At 38.5% G+C, this 17,042-nt stretch overlaps 1 protein-coding gene and 1 non-coding gene across 6 annotated transcripts in view; one reads left to right on the forward strand and one right to left on the reverse strand.

The window, feature by feature from the left end:
• Positions 1 to 1,985: 1,985 nt before the first annotated feature.
• Positions 1,986 to 2,060, reverse strand: Trnaa-ugc (transfer RNA alanine (anticodon UGC)). Its single transcript has one exon. It is a non-coding gene; the product is annotated as a tRNA-Ala (tRNA).
• A 6,298-nt stretch (positions 2,061 to 8,358) lies between these two features.
• Ppp1r8 (protein phosphatase 1 regulatory subunit 8) overlaps positions 8,359 to 17,042 on the forward strand; it is a 63,493-nt gene continuing 54,809 nt past the window's right edge. For 4 of the 5 annotated variants that reach the window (XM_027937092.2, XM_027937094.2, XM_071617525.1 and 1 more), the window contains exon 1: positions 8,359 to 8,584. In XM_027937092.2, coding sequence (XP_027792893.1) covers positions 8,467 to 8,584 — 118 coding nt within the window. In that variant the 5' untranslated portion in view covers positions 8,359 to 8,466. The remainder of the gene's footprint in view (positions 8,585 to 17,042) is intronic. The other variant, XM_071617522.1, reaches the window with a different exon arrangement.

The raw sequence follows: 17,042 nt of genomic DNA on the forward strand, positions 1-17,042 counted from the left end.
GTGTCTTGCTTATAGACTAATAGGGAATTTAATATCCATCAGAGGATAAAATCATTCTCTTCTGTGATTTCATTTATATAGCTTAAGTGCTTGCATTACACTATGCAAGGCAACAAGAGTAGCAGTAGCAAAACCAACGAAGTTATTGTCCTCAGGGATTTTACTCAAGTGGAAAATTGGACAACATCACACCATTGTTCCTTGATTTTAACATTTATCATTATTATCCAAAATATAGCTCAGGATAAATTTTCATAAGGCACAAGTCAAAGCTTTTTGAGTTGCCATCTCAAAAGAATGTATCAGTTTGAAGTTCTAGTGTTAATATGTCTTTATATTAGAAGCACCTTTCAGGCATTGTCACTGTCACACTTTGGTTATCTCTACAAATGTATAATTTGTTTTCTCTAAATAGATTGAAAATCATTATATGTGAAATAATTTAACCATTTAGTCAGTCTTAAAAACTACTGAAGGGGCTGGGGATGTGGCTCAAGCGGTAGCACACTCGCCTGGCATGCGTGCGGCCCAGGTTCGATCCTCAGCACCACATACAAACAAAGATGTTGTGTCCGCCGAAAACTAAAAAATAAATATTAAAAAAATTCTCTCTCTTTCTCTCTCTCTCTCTCTCAAAAAAAAAAAAAAAAAAAACTACTGAAGGTGGAGAATATGGCACAATAAACAAGATATCATCTAGTCCTTTGGAAAGGCCTCAAGAGTAATTTAGCAGGCTTTGACTTAATCCTCTTCAGTTTAAGATCATATGTCGGGCTGAGGATGTGGCTCAGGTAGAGTACTTACATGCACAAAGCCCTGGATTTGACCTCCAGCACCATTTAAAAACAAAGACGACCATATGTTACCTGTAGTCTATGCATTTTCATCTGATGGCCTGCTCAAGTGCCTTGGAGGAGAGGCCATTGTCTAGAAGGCAAGAACTGTTAGGAGTCACAGACTGTGCTGGTTAATATCACGGCAGAACAAATTATCCCCAATAATGACTTTGAACAACAATCTTAACATCCCTACAAACCCTGTTTAGTCAAAAAAAAACTGGTCAGGGCACTGTGAGGATCTTATCTATTCCACAAAATTGGGTTCTGAGCTTGGAAGATTAAGAAAATGAGGGACACAGGCAAGTGGTGCAGGCCTATAATTCCAGTGGCTGAGGCAGGAGGGTGGCAAGTACAAAGACAGCATCAGCAACTTAGTGAGACCCTGTCTCAAAAAAAAAAAAAAAAAAAAAAAGGCTGGGGATGTTGCTCAGTGGTTAAGTGCCCCTGTCTTCAATCCCTGGCACCAAAAAACAAAAGCTGAGGGACACATGAACAGGGCTAGAATTCCCTCTGAAGGCTTGTTTACTTTTGAAACAGTTTAGTGCTTGGGATGAGTGAAAGTCTAGTGCTGACTAGAGAGCACTTATGTGACCTCTCCATATAGTTTAGCCTTTCCCACCAAGGTAATCAGACCTCTTAGGTGTTGCCAAGAAGTACACGCCCAAGCATAAGGGTCCCAGTGAACAAAGTTGAAGCTGCATTACATCTGACCTGTCCTCAAGGATCACATAACCTGACTTCCACCATACTCTGTTGGTTGAAGCAGTGAGAAGCCCACCTAGACTTAAGGAGAGGACACAAAGATCCTTTCTCTTGATGTCAGGGTAACAAAGTAGTAGTGGGATGGAAGCTATTGTTACCCTTTTATCAAAAACAATCTGCATCCCAGGGAGTAGCTTTTGGAACAAAATCAGATCCAAGAAAGCAAGACAGAAGCTGTAATGTCTTTTATGTCCTATCTTCAGACATCACCTTCTATCATTTCTGCAAAAATTTTATTGGTTTTAGAGGTAAAATTACTAATACTATTCAATGTGGGAAGGGATCACCCAGGTGTGTTCATTCAAGGAGGCAAGAATCATTGATAGGCATCTTTGTGGCTGGGCTGCCACATTGACCTTTGATTTTTTTTTTTTTTTTTTTTTTTGGTGGTGCTGGGGATTGAACCTAGGGCCTTGTGCATGCAAGGCAAACACTCTACCAACTGAGCTACATCCAGCCCGAACACCTGGATTTTGAAGCAGCAATGAAATTACCTTTTTGAGGAAAGTAATTCACATTCCGTAGCAATTATTGGAATAGTGATTACTCTGCCCACAATGAATGGGAATCTCTCTGCAATGCAGTATCAACCATGCTTGAAAAGTGAGATTGCATGTGCCCTAAAATCAGATTGCCCAGCATTGAAATCCTGTCCCCATTTACACTTAGGGTTGTTTTAAGGATTAAACACATGCAGAGGCTTTTAGGATAATGCTTGGCACATAGTAGGCACTTGATTTTGTAAACTATTGTTATCCGTGATTTCTATAGAAGCAACATTTTCTGTTTCTTGAGATGGGAGGTGATAGAGGGATAAATTAGAATGAATGTGTGTTCATTTGTTTTTTTGCTTTACGAGGTCATTTTATTCCAAGATTGCTTTTAGGCCACCAGAACATTCACACAACACAAGTTTTATGCCTCTTTTACAACTCCATATTACCCATCTCATGCATGTCACTTTATTGTACTGATTCCTAGAGTGCTATTTTTTTTTTTAAGTTTATTAATGTAAACCGGCATACTGGGGTTGGGTATGTGGCTTAGTGGTAGAGCACTTGCATAACCATGCTGAGGCCCTGGGTTCAATCCAAGCACCACAAAACCAAACCAAACCTGGGATATAAAATGTATCCATTTTAGGAACAGATAATTGAGTTTTTGATGATTGTATAATCATCACCACAATCAAAATATAGAACATTCTGCCATCCCCAATTGTTCCCTTGTGCCCCTTGGTAATCAATTTTCTTCTCACTCCAGTCCCTGGCAACTGTCAGTCTAATTTCTATTCCTATAGCTTTTCCTTTCCCAGGATGTCATGTATATGGAATCATACCGTATGTAGCCTTTTGTGTCTGACTTCATTCACTTAGTTATATGCTTGTAGTTCATATTGTTGCATGCCTCAGTAATTTATTGCATGTTTTAATAGTTTCTTTTTATAGTTGAATAGTTTTCACCATGCAAATGTACCACAACTTGTTTATTCAGCAGCTGATGGACACTCAATCTGTTTCTAGTTTTGCGTTATTATGAGTAAATCTACCTTCAACATTTGCATACAGGTTTTTTGGAGACACATGTTTTCATTCTTCCTGGGTAAATAACTAGGAGTGGGATTGCTGGGTTGTCTGGTAAATGTATATTGAGCTTAAAAAGAGACTGTCAACCTGCTTTCCCAAGTGACTGGACCTTTTTGCATACTATAAGCATTGTACAATAAGTACTAATTTCTGTGCAGTCTTATTTGCAATCTAAATTAATTTCTTCATTGACCCTTCCCTACCATTCTCCAAGAAGCTTACCATATTGGTGATAATGACACTTCATCTTTAAAATATGAAATTTTTTACTGAAGTATAGCACACATACAGAAGGGGGCACACATCACAAATATAGGACTTGATGAATTTTCACAAAGTAAGCACACCAGTATAATCACTACCCTGAATAAGAAATATTACCCTGGGCTGAGGTTGCAGCTCAGTAGTAGAGAACTTGCCTAGCACATGTGAAACACTGGGTTTGCTCCCCCACACCACATAAATAAATGAACAAGATAAATGTAGAAAAATAAAATATTCTTTAAAAAAATTTTTTAGTTGTTGATGGACCTTTATTTTATTTATTTATATGTGGTGCTGAGAATCTAACCCAGTGCCTCACATGTGCTAGGCAAGTGCTCCATCACTGAATCACAACCCCAGCTCTCAAAGAAAATAGTCTCAAAAAAAGAAAAGAAAAAAGAAAAAGAGGGGCTGGGATTGTGGCTCAGTGGTAGAGTGCTCGCCTAGCATGCATAAAACACGGGGTTCAATCCTCAGAACCACATAAATGTAAAATAAAGATATTGTGTTCACCTAAAACTAAAAAATAAATATTAAAAAAGATATATCCTATAGGTTCATCCTATGTACCCATTCCTAGTCGCTCTCTCTTCTTCCTCAAAACTGTATTTTTCCTGACTTTTTCCTTGTGTTAGGGATTAAACTCAAGGATGCTTTACCACTAAGCTACATCCTCAGCCCTTCTTATTATTTATTTATCTTCTTTATTTTTTCCCAAGTTTTGAGATTTTTGCTAAGCTGCAGAGGTTGGCCTTGAACTTGTGATTCTCCTGCCTCTACTTCTGGAGTAGCTGGAATTACAGGTGTGTGCTACCAGGCCAGGCTGTATTATTCTGGTTTTTAAATAACAGCTCCATTTTTCCAGTTTTGAGACTAATAAAAAAAATGGAATGAGACAGATTATACTTTGCCTTCTTTAGCTAAATGTTGTTTGGGAAAGTTCACTCAGGTTGTTTACCTGCACTAGGGCATTTATTTTTATACTCTAATACTACAATTTATTCATCCTACTGTTGATGGATATTCTAGTTGTTTCCAGCTTGGACTTAGTAAAAATAAATGTTTCTATGGACTCTTTCATAATAGCCACAAACTGAAAGCAATCCAAATGTCCATTAATGAAAGGATAGATAATTAAACTGTAGCACACTTACATGCTAAGATTTTTATCATCAATAAAAAAACACCAAACTTGATACATATAACATTATGTATAAATCTCAAGAACATTCTATTAATTGAAATAGGACAAACACTACAAACTACAGAAGGTACAAAACCCAAGAATAGGCAAAACTAATTGGTAGTGATAGAAAATATCAGAAAGTAATGTCTGGAGATGAGGATAATTGATTGGAAAGGAGCATCAATTGAAGACATTTTCTGGGTGGTGATGAAAATGTTCTCTATCTTAATTTGACTGGTACTTAACATGAGTGTACACAGGTGCCAAAATTCATTGAACTAAACACTTCATATCTATATTCTGTTGCATATCAGCTATAATTTAATAAAAATTAAGCATTGATAAATACTGCTTAGTCCTAAAGATGCTGCTATAAACTATTCCTGGGTTTTGGAACATGTGTATGCAAATCTATTGAATATATAGTTTAGGACCACAGGGTACAGACGAATATGGATTCTGCCTCTTTTTTTTTTTTTTTTTTTTTTTGTACCAGGGATTGAACTCAGGGGCACTCGACCACTGAATCATATCCCTAGCCCTATTTTGTATTTTATTTAGAGACAGGGTCTCACTGAGTTGCTTAGCACCTAGCAGTTGCTGGGACCCTTTTGAACCTGTGATCCTTCTGTCTCAGCCTCCCATGCCTCTGGGATTACAGACGTGTGCCACCTTGCCTGCTGGACTCTGCCTCTTAACAGCTGTGTGACATTGGACAAGTACCCATAATCTCTAGTTTCCTTATCTGTACCAAGGAGCTAATCTCACCTTGATGAGGGCAAACCTGGGAAGGCTATTTTTTAAAAAATATTTATTTAGTTATAGATGAACACACATTATCTTTATTTATTTTTATGTGGGGCTGAGGATTGAACCCAGTGCCTCACAAATGGGAGACAAACACTTTACCACTGAGCTACAGCCTCAACCCGGGAAAGCTATTTTTGTTAATTGACAAAAGGACTTAGTGCTGAAGGATCTTATTCTCTAAAATTTTAGATTTTCAGAAAAAATTGCTCTTTGATATATTAGTAAAAACGGAATACTGGGTCAGTGCAGTAGTGCACGCTGTAATAGAATTGGCTCCGGAGGCTGAGGCAGGAGGATTGCTCAAAGCCAGCCTTAGTAATTTAGCTAAGCCCTAAGCAACTCTGCAAGACCTTGTCTCAAAATAAAAAATAAAAAGGGGCTGGGGATGTGACCTGGTGGTTCAGAGCCCCTGGTTTTAATCCTTGGTAAACATACACACACACATATACACACACAAACAAAAATAACACCGAAAACCAAAGAAACAAACAAAACAGAATATTCTATTCTTACTAGAAGAATCTGAGGTTACTTTGATGCAGAGAGGCAGCCTCAATTTTTTTTTTTTTTTTTTTTTTTGGTACTGAGGATCGAACCCAGTGGTGCTTAACCACTGAGATACATCCCTATCCCCATCCCCCCATTTTTTATTTTGAGACAGGTTCTCTTTAAATAGCTTACAATCTCTCAGAGTTGCTGAGACTGGTTTCAAACTTGTGATCCTTCTGCCTCAGCCTCCTAAATCCCTGGGATTACAGGTCTACTGTGCCTGGTAGTAGACTCAATTTCTAACCCAGGTTCAGAACTTCAGATGAGAGGCTTTCAAATACAACGTTCCACATTTATCTTCATGTTTAGTTTCCAAGGAAACAGGATCCTGAGTCCTGTTGTTAGCTCAGGCCTGATGATAATCCTTTTACACATAGCCTGGTGTGCTTTGAGGCTGCCAAAATACTGCTTGTGGCCTTGGGATGTAGCTCAGAGGTATAGTGCTTGCCTAGAATGCCTAAGGCCCCAGGTTTGACCCCCAGGATTGCAAAGACCGAAACCGACAAACAAAAAAATTCTCCTACTTTTAAATTTTACCTCCAGTCCATCTTTCCTCCAAATCCTAAAATAATTCTCCTTCTTCCTGTGTTTGGTGACATGCCCCCATGATTCCTCTAGTGTGCAGTTTATAGCAGTAAGTTAATAAACTTAACTTTGTCAGGCAACAGGTGGTCTTTATCAGATGAACTTTATCTTGGGAACTTCTGATAATGTATACAAAATATGTTCACACCATCTGGTACTACTAGAAATGGTCAAATTATTCATATTATTAATGTATTTATTTAATAAATATTTTTTTGAAATCCACATTTGCAAAGCATAGATTTACTGCTATGAGAGATGTGAAATCACCTTTTTTTTTTTTTAATATGGAGAAAGAAAACAACAATTATATCTTCAATTCTCAGGAGAAAAATACATTTACTGAACTTCATTTGTAGCTCAGTGGCATAGTGCTTGCTTAGCATGCATGAGGTCCTAAGTTCAATCACCAGCACACACATAAAAGAAGTGTCATATGTAAATTTTAAAAATCTCAAGATTATTTTACAGGGAAAAAAAGTACAATTTACATGATTTTCTATAGGATTTGAAAAAAAACAAAACTATGGACTCTATAGAATTAGTAGGGTTTTAATAACACAACAAGAGCCCCAAATGTCATCTGTCCCTCTCTGTGGAGGAAAAAAAAATGCACTCCAAGGAAAAAAAGCTGTAAGGCTGAACATGGGCTCATTCACACATTTTGGGCCCCTCCCACACAAGCAAGCTGCTTCCTCCAAGCATTTTTCAGAGATTACAAAGCAGGCTCCAGTGCGGTTGGGTGGAGAACACAGGAAACCGCCAGTTCCCCTTCACTTCTCATCATCTGGATACTCCCAAAGCAAAATCCTATCCGTGTTTTTCCTTTTACCATACGCTCACAAAATGCAGTCTTCTATGGAAACATTGTGCTTTTACACTCCAAATTAAGGGAATGATTTTTAAATTTTAGGAGTCCAATTCTTCAAGAAATCCTTGCTTTGGATACAGATGAACAGGCTATTTGGAAGAAATTTAGATAGAGAATGGATTTGGAAATAAGGGAATGAGTTTTAGGGAACTAATGAGATGACAAGTCAGTTTAATGTTTGTTTGGGTTTTAGAGTCAAACTTCAATAAAGCGATTAACCTCTCTGGTTTTAATTTTTTCACCTGTAAAAGAAAATAATGTTTAGTTTTTGGAGTTACTTTACGGCAACATTTTAAAAACCGACTGTCCATTATCTATTTTAAAGATAAATACAGACAGAACATTGTCCCTTGCTATGAAAGTGCTTATCAACAAGTGAATCGCAGTGAGTTTTCACACACAGTACGTGCTCAACAAATATAATTATTATTTTATTGTTTAGATTAGAAGAGGGAAGGACAGGAGAAATGAAAGTGGTTTGAGAACCATAAAAGTGCTTTGCAAATACTACCAAAGTCGTAAAGGATGAAAGTAAAATGAGGAAAATTTCGGGTTACGGTTTGGTTACGGATCTGTCTCGAAGTTGTTTAATTCTCCCATATTTGGGCCTGAATTCTCAGAATAGAACAGAATAGGATGTAAGGGCTGAGATCATCTGGTACAATTTTATGCCTCCAGTCACACTACGCCCAGGCGAGAAATAACACAGCCACACAAGCTCCTCCAATCGGAGCCCCGACTATCTGATGTCATCGTTCCGCCCCACATCGCCACGCCTAGAGCACTCTAGCGTCTATGCCACCTTCTAGCGGTGGTTCCAGCAGCGCTTGCGCACTGCGAAGAGGGGCGGAGCGGACGCGTGCGCGCTGCGTGTGGGCGGGGCTAGTGCGCACGCAGCCTCAGCCCCTTCCCCGCCCTTTCTCTTCCCGGTTTCCCTCTCAGACTGCGGGTACCTTCTGGTGGCTGCTTCCGGTAGGAACGCGGTGCAAGGCGAGCTGGTTTCAGTTCCTCGTCATGTCCTACGGTCCCTTAGACATGTACCGAAACCCGGGGCCCTCGGGGCCCCAGCTCCGGGACTTCAACAGCATCATCCAGACATGCAGCGGCAACATCCAGCGGATCAGTCAAGCCAGTGAGCCAGGGACCCAGCTGGGGGCGGGGGGCGTCCTGGGGACAGGCCTGGGTGAGGTTGCCGCGACGCGGAGCCCGGCTGGGACCACGACTAAGGCCACATCTGAGATGGTCTCGAGCTTCCCCTCTGGGGGCGGCGGACTGTCATCCCGGCGTCTATCTGGCCCGGGTCCCCCGAGGATCCCTAGCCCAAGATGAAGCTCTAGTTTCTTTTCAGGAGTTCTACCCTCCCAGTGTTGGAATCAACACAACAGACCTAACAGCCTGAGGTTGGAAGTGGGGTGTGTGTCACCGCGAGGGCAATGAGTGCCTTGACTTGGCGCAGTGGTCAGCCAAGTTTTTCCTGTCATTCCCCCCCCCCCCCCCCCCCCCGCCCACCTCGCTTTCCTCTTTGGCCTGTTTGAATCAGGGATTGTTTACTGATTGAAGCTTTAGGATGAGCCACTGGCTCCTCAGAAATCAGCAACTTTCAATTAAGGGAAGTGGAGAGTGCATGTGTTTGGGTGACAATATACAGTCTTTCCTGTAATGAATTTGGAAGTCAGACACAATTACTGGTAGTTGGGTGGTGGGTGACTTCTATTTTAATAAAGAGAATTCACTGGAAACATTTCTTTCAATTTATGTTATTTTGTCTTTTGTCATAAAGAATTTGTGTATTTGGGTTTCAAACAGATGAAAAGAGTAACCCTGCAGATCTACTCTTTTGAACAAATTTGATACACACAGAAGCTCAGGGTAGCCACAACCACACAGCAAGTAAGAAATGGTTTGGTTGTTGATGGAATTAAGAATGTCATCGCTTATTTAAAAATACTCTCCTCACCATTAAGATCTTGAGTGAGACTGTAGCATAAGAGTCATATATAGGCTGTTTCTTGTGTTTGAAAATTATCTCAGAGCTTTAAAAAGAGGAGGTCTGCCACAGAAACTTTACTTGGAATGAATGATGATCATCAACCTTGTTTATTATTGTGCTTTTTGATCTTGGTTGTACTCTGTTAATAGAACTAGTTGGTCCTCAATTACAATTATTTTCTATATTTTAAAGAATGATCTACGACTTTGATTTTAGATTTACATGTATGTTGTAGAATTTGAGAGGTGGAAAGTTTCTGATGGGAAGGGATTGAACTGGATGATTTGGAAATGGAAAGAATGTGTGGCCTGTTAAGTCCAGAAACTTAAAAAAAATGACTGCTGGTTAGAAGGTATAGTACTTTGTGTTCCAATTTCTTTTTGTGAAGGAGCTGTAATACAGGTTAGCTCAGAAAATTCTGGTTCAAGGCTGAAATTTTTTTGTTGGACTAAATCTTTTTTTTAATGTCTATTTGTGTAATATTCTGTAGTTTTTGAGTATCAAGCTATGGGAATCTGTTGAGAACATTAACAATCAAAATAAGGATGCTATAGAAAGGTTTTAAATAACAATAACATGTAGGTATTCAGGGGAGAGAGAGAGAGAGAGAGAGAGAGAGAGAGAGAGACCTTTTGAACCAGGTCTGGGACAATGGTAGAAAGAATTTAAATCTTTGAAGGTAAAGAGAAGAATAATATTTCAGGAATCAATAACATGAACAGACATGGCAGTAGGAAAGCATAAGGTATATATAGAAAAGCAGAGTAATTTGGCTAGAGTGATGAACTCCAGAAAGAAGTGGAAAGTAGATTGGAAAGGTAAGTTGGGGCACAAACAAAAAGGACAGTAGGGACTTGGATTTAATTCTTTAGGAATGTGTAAACTGAATTGGAAGTGAGAGAGACTGAAATCAGGGATATCAATTAGGGACAATGAAAATGAAAAGGAAGGAAAAGATAGGAGAGGTTTCCTTGGTTATAAAATGGGTAAGATTTAGCTTTGATTTGGCTATGGGCTCAGGGGATTATTGATCAACCATTGATAATATTAAATAGCTTTTAAGTACATTCTATTTGCTAGGCAATATGAAAGGTGCTTTTTGGGTAGTATCTTACTTAATTTTATAACAATTCTGTGAAACAGTTACCAACATTATTTAGGTATTATGGATTAGGAAACAAATTGAGAGGGTTAAATAATTTCACAACTAACAATTCAAATTTAGTTGAAATTCAAATTAAGACACTACCTTAATTTGAAACCATGTTAGTCTCCGGTGACTAGCAGTTTACCTTTTTTTTTTGTTTGTTTGTTATTGGGAGTTGAATCAAGGGGTTTTTGTTTTGTTTTGTTTTTTTTACCACTGAGCTACTTCCCCATACTTAATTTTTTAAATTGACACAAGGTTTCATCAGGGCTTCCCTAAGTTGCTGAGCCTGGCCTGGAACTTGTGATCCTCCTGCCTCAGCCTCCTGAGATGCTGGGATCACAGGCATGAGCCCTGCTAACAATATACCTTTTTATAATTTCTAAAGAGTATTACAGTTCTATAGCAGTTATCACGCTTTTCAGTTCTCCAGAGGACACTCTGTAGGGGAATACCTGAAGTTGGGGTGCTGTATTTTCTTGTGATACGCCCCTCTCCTCTGCTAGATTGTTCTCTCTTTTGAGTCAGGGACATGACTTATTCAACTTTATATTTCTAGTACTTATTACATTCCCAAGTATATGATATTCACTCATTCAATATACAACATATAATATATAATATTTTAACTATATTTAGTATTTTATATATATATATATCTCTTCCACTGAGCTACATCTTCAGACAGGGTCTCACTAAGTTGCTCAGGCTGGCCTAAAATTTGTGACCCTCTTCCTTAAGTCTCCTGAGTAGCTGGAAGCAACAAATCTTCTCTAAGCCCCTGCTGTGTCTTGGGGATAGAGCAATGAACAAGTGATAAATTCACTGCCCTGATATCATGTGTGTAGATATATGTATACACACACATATATACTCTTACACATATAAATTGTATCAAGTAATAGTAAGTGCTATGAAGAAAAATAAAGCAGGGTAGAATAGAGAATGAAGGGAGAGGAAGGATGGGTATGCTATTTTAGGTAAGTTGGTCAAGGAAGGTCTCCCTCAGGAGATGGTACATTACTTAGTAGATATCCCAATGAAATGAGGAAAGGAGCTTTGTGAGTAGTAGGGAAAGGCGTTCCAGGTGGACGACAAGGGTAAAGGCTTCAGTATGTTCAAAGAATAGCAAGGAAGCTAGTATGGCTGGACTACAGATAGAGAGGAGAGTGAAATAGGAAATTGGCCAGAGAGGTAGCCAGGGATCAGATCATAGGGTCTTGAAGCTTAAAACTTATATTCAATTGATTTGAATTAATGAGGTTTTTCTACTATTTCAGAACTCTTCTTGCCTCTTTTCCCTTGTACTATGTGGTACCTATCATATCCCAAGTACCCTAGGGATACTTTCGACTCAAAGTCGAAATTCTTCCCTTGGGATTATTTGGTGAGGGACTGGGAATTTAAATTAATTGGATGACATTGGGTATGCCCAGAAAGGCTGGTGCCTATGTTTCAAACCTCCCAGACATGGGCAGCATAATTCATGAAAAATGTAAGTATGCAGACACATACCCATCAGCCCTGCAAGGACCTGTACCCATTGAAAATTTGAGAGAATAGCTGTTTTTTCCAAACTGTTCAACCACACTTGTGTGGGTTTGGAATTGTTGAGCGCATTGTCCTGACATAGGGCAGCCTACTGCGTGGGTTGTTACAGGTACAGCTAAGGTTGGCTGCCTGGTACAAACAGTTGTTATCAGTATGTGTGGGGTACAGAGGAAGAATACTTGACTGCTAATTGTGGAATGAAGGGCAGGTGTTGCTGAGGCAGATATGAGGGGGGAAAAAAACCCCAGTAGCCTCAAATAAATTAGAAATCAGACAGCATTTCTAATTTATTGTTCTATTTTGTTTACTGATAAATAGTTGAACTTTTAAATGTTCATGAAATTCTGTAGGTTCTTTCAAAGTTATTTTCATATTATTTCTCCCTTTTTATTTCATGGCCTTCTTAAGTCTTCATATTGTCAATATTTGTACTCCAGAAGCATATTTGGTGTGTCTGATTGTAGTCTCAGCCCGTTCTGATTCATTCTGGTGATGCTATTATCAGCATGTCTAAAATCTTCTCTTCATGGTACTCCTCACTTCCTCAAGAACCTTGGTGGCTCTCTGTTATCTACTTCTTAGATCTTGACATTCCATCTTGTTTTCATTCTCTGTGGTCTCAACCCAAATCAGCCATATTTTCTACTCCTCTTCACTCTATGCTACAAGCAGTCTATTTTTCTTAACATCCTGAATTTTTAAAAAAATATATTTTTAGTTGTAGTTGGTCACAATGTCTTTATTTTATTCATTTATTTATTTTATGTAGTGCTGAGGATTGAACCCAGCTCCACGCTCGCTCTAGGCGAGCACTCTACTCTGAGCCACAGCCCCTGAGTTTTTTTTCCTCCAAGTTTTTGCTCATTTCATTCCTCCTTTCTTTAATATCTTTGTTCTCCCTGTGTTGCTGACCATTTAATGATATAAATCCTTTGAGTTGTACTTAAATCCTGCTCCTTATAACTAAGCCTCCCTTTGCTTTTCAAAGATAAAGTGAGGTCAGAAAGATCATCGGCATATCTGTAAATGAGCCCCTCTTTCTTTATACTGTTAATTTTTTTAAAGTATTTATTTTTTAGTTGTAGTTGGACACAATGCCTTTATTTTATTTACTTATTTTTATGTGGTGCTGAGGATCGAACCCAGAGCCTCCCCCATGCCAGGTGAGTGCTCTACTGCTGAGCTATAACCCCAGCCCTATACTGTTAATTTTTTTTGAGTCCCCCCTCCCCACTATAGTAGTTAGGTAAGCCCAGGGTCATACTGCCTTGGACTTGGGTTGGTCATATGCTTCTTACTAGCTGTATAAACACGTTGATTCACTTCTTTTATTCAGGTTTCTCATCTATAAACTGGAGTTGATAATACCTACTTCATACAGTTTTTGAGGACCAAATGAGAGAATTATGTAAAGCATTAAAAAAGTGCCTATGGGCTGGGGTTTTAGCTCAGTGGGAGAGCACTTGCCTCACACATATGAGGCCCTGGGTTCGATCCTCAGCACCACATAAAATAAAGATTAAAAAAACAAAAAACAGTGCCACCATGTAGTAAGTGCTTAAGAAATGTTAACTACCAATTTAGGTTGTTTTTTTTTTTCTGTGAATCTGCAAGCAATTTTCTTTTATAGTTTAGCATTTACTTATATTCTGTCTTCTTCATTTTTTTAACATTTATTTTTTAGTTGTAGGTGAACACAATTCATTTATTTTATTTTTATGTAGTATTGAGGATTGAACCCAGTGCCTCACGCATGCTAGGCAAGCGCCCTATCACTGAGCCACAACCCCAGCCCTGTCTTCTTCAATTTTTGACCTTGTTTCTGCAACTGGAGCAATCACTATTAGTTTTGTGAGTTAGATCATGCATTATACATTTCTCTTTAGCTCTAGTGCCTGACACAGCAGTGGATCAGTAGTTTGTGTTCAGTGTGTACTTAATTGATTTTATCATTGCTGAGTACATTTTTTTTGGTCTTGAGTTTGATAAAAATAGCTATCCTTGATTGAGCTTTTATATGCCAGACATTGTTCTATACTTAGCCTCATATTATCTCATTTCATCCTCACAACAACCATGTGAAGGTTCTCTTGTTATTCCCATTTCTTAGGTGAGGAAGCAGACACAGAGGCAAGTTCCCTTTTGCTCAGGATCACTCAGCTAGGAAGTGGTGGAACCAGGAATCAAACATAGGCAGTCTTAATTCGGAGCCTGTGCTCTTAACCACTGCACATTCTGTCACTGGTATGTGAAATGGAAGATTATATCTTTGATATTTTCAACTTAGTTTAGAGCTTTACTATTGTAGTCCAGTGGTTCTTTTTCAGAAGTTAGGTAATTTTTATTGTGGCTATATAGAAATAGAATGTAAGCCTAATTTTCAGAGTAAAACACTGAGATGCCTTCATTGTCATAATCACCCAATAGGCTATTGGCTATCATTTTCTCATTTGGTATAAGTAATATTTTGTTTTTTGTTTTAGTGTAAGTAATGTATTTTTTTTCCCCATTGATCCCCCAACCCCCCAGTTTTAGGGATTGAATCCAAAGGCACTTTTTTTTACTTTTTTGAGACAGGGTCTTTCTAAGTTGTCTAGGGTGGTCTCAAAATTGTGATCCTCCTGCCTCAGCCTCCTGGGTAGCTAAGATTACATTTGTGTACCACCAAACCCAGCTGAGGTTGTTTTTTTTTTTTGTTCCTTTGTTTGTTTTTAAATTTTTTTTAATTGTAAATGGACACAGTACCTTTATTTTATTTTTATGTGGTGCTAAAAATTGAACCCAATGCCCTCCACATGCGAGGTGAGCACTCTACCACTGAGTTACAATCCCAGCCCTGTTTGTCTGTTTTTAATATACTATACAGCATTAGATTTTATTGAATGAAGAGAAATTTTGTAATGGTAGTTGCTTTCAATATGAGTAGACTTTGATTTGGATTAAGGTTCATTTGGAGATTCAGATTCTGCTGATATGTGCTAAAAAGCACATAAGGAGTATTCAATTTAGATTAGTGTTGACATTAGCTGTAATGTACAATAAATTGATTTGCATTATCCTCTTGAATGTTTTATTGAGGACATAACTTTAAAAGTGAGAGGTCAGTGATAGGAGAAATTGAGGCCTAGTTTTAAAAATAACAAAACTGCTTACATAAAACTAAAGGACTTGGCTTTACATTTGGTCTAGTCATCTGGTTTTCTAGGATTATGTTGCAGTTCATTGGAGATACCCAATTTCATCCAACATGTTATAATATGTTGATCTATAATAAATCATTGACTAAAATGCTCGGAAAAGGAATTTTCTCATTAATAGGGTTGTCCAGAAAAATCTTTTAGATTGAACTCATTTTGATAAAAAATATTTCCAAAAAAGGCCAGGCACCGTGGTATACACCTGTAATCCCAGTGACTCAGGAGACTGAGACATAAGGATCACAAGTTCAAGGCCAGCCTTAGCCACTTAAGTAGGCCCTTAGCAACTTTGTAAGCCCCCGTCTCAAAATAAAAAATAAAAAGGCTGGAGATGTATCTCAGTGTTAGAACACTCCTGCTTTCAATCTCCAGTCACTTGCCCTTACTCCCCAAAATAATTCCAAAATGTATCTTGTGTGTGTGTGTGTGTGTGTGTGGTGCTGGGGATTGTGAAACTCAGGGCCTTGTGCATGCACAAGGCCACGTGAGGCAAGCACTCTACCAACTGAGCTATATCCCCAGCCCTTGCTTTATTTTTTAATGTTTTAAGTACAACTGAGTAAGAATTTATTTGTAAACATTTTATTCTTTTTGTGCTTTAAGTTTATTGAAGGATGTAGATCTTAGTTGTAATATCTATGGATCAAGGAGTCACTTTTTTAAAAAATCCCTGATTGGTAGTGGTTACTGAGGGTAGCATACAAAACATTTTTCTCTGGATTCCTATAAACTAAGACACCGTTGTCCTTGTGATTTGAGTTTTAGGGTATCTAGTACTGCGTCTTGCTGGAAACTTTTTGGAAAATATTTGAAAATATTCAGGAAAGTAGAAATAGTTAATGAAGGCTTAGATTAATTCTGGTGCTTAGCTAGCAGATGATCCCTATAAAGTCTCCAAATGTACTTCCCCGAACCCCACCTTACAAAATCAGGTCTTCTCAACAAACGTAATCAGAAAAGTCTAGATGAAAAATGTTCTCTGTTAATACACAGAAAACAGCTGATTATTTCCCCATATTATATAAAATTCCCATAGCTCTCTAGGGTATTTAATATTTTGATAGATGATTAATAACTTGGTATTTTGATATACCTTTAGGGTTTCAAAGGAGTGCTCTACTTTTTTTTTTAACTTTATTTTATTTATTTATTTTTATGTGGTGCTCAGGATCGGACCCAGTGCCTCACACATGCTAGGCAAACGCTCTACTGCTGAGCCATAACCCCAGCCCCAGGAGTGCTCTACTTTTTAAAGATAATTAATAAGGAGAGAACTCTTGTCTTCACTATTTTTGTTGGATCCACCTTTTTGTTTCACCATGTATTCCACCATTTTCTGGAGGGTCGGGGTATGTGTATATAAAGATGAGTAGAATGCAGTCCCTCCTCTGAAGTAGATCTAGTCCCACTTCTGCCTTGCATTTGCAAAGTTAAGAAAACCACAGTTGGATATTCAAAGCCAAGCTTTTGGAGGGTAAAAAAATTTAGTCGCATAACTCCCCCCTCCCCTTTTTAGTATTGAGGATTGAACCCAGGACCTCATACATGCTAGGGAAGCACCCTGCCTCTGGGCTACATCCTTAGCCCAAGCTATTTCCTTATTATAGAATTTAGAATTGAATAGTGTGGGACTATTTAGAGATCACTTAGTCCTCACATAATTGTAAAGATTTCATGAGAGAAAATACCCCTCCCCACAGATACT

This window comes from Marmota flaviventris, chromosome 10, assembly GCF_047511675.1.
Source record: "Marmota flaviventris isolate mMarFla1 chromosome 10, mMarFla1.hap1, whole genome shotgun sequence".
Classification (NCBI taxonomy): domain Eukaryota; kingdom Metazoa; phylum Chordata; class Mammalia; order Rodentia; family Sciuridae; genus Marmota; species Marmota flaviventris.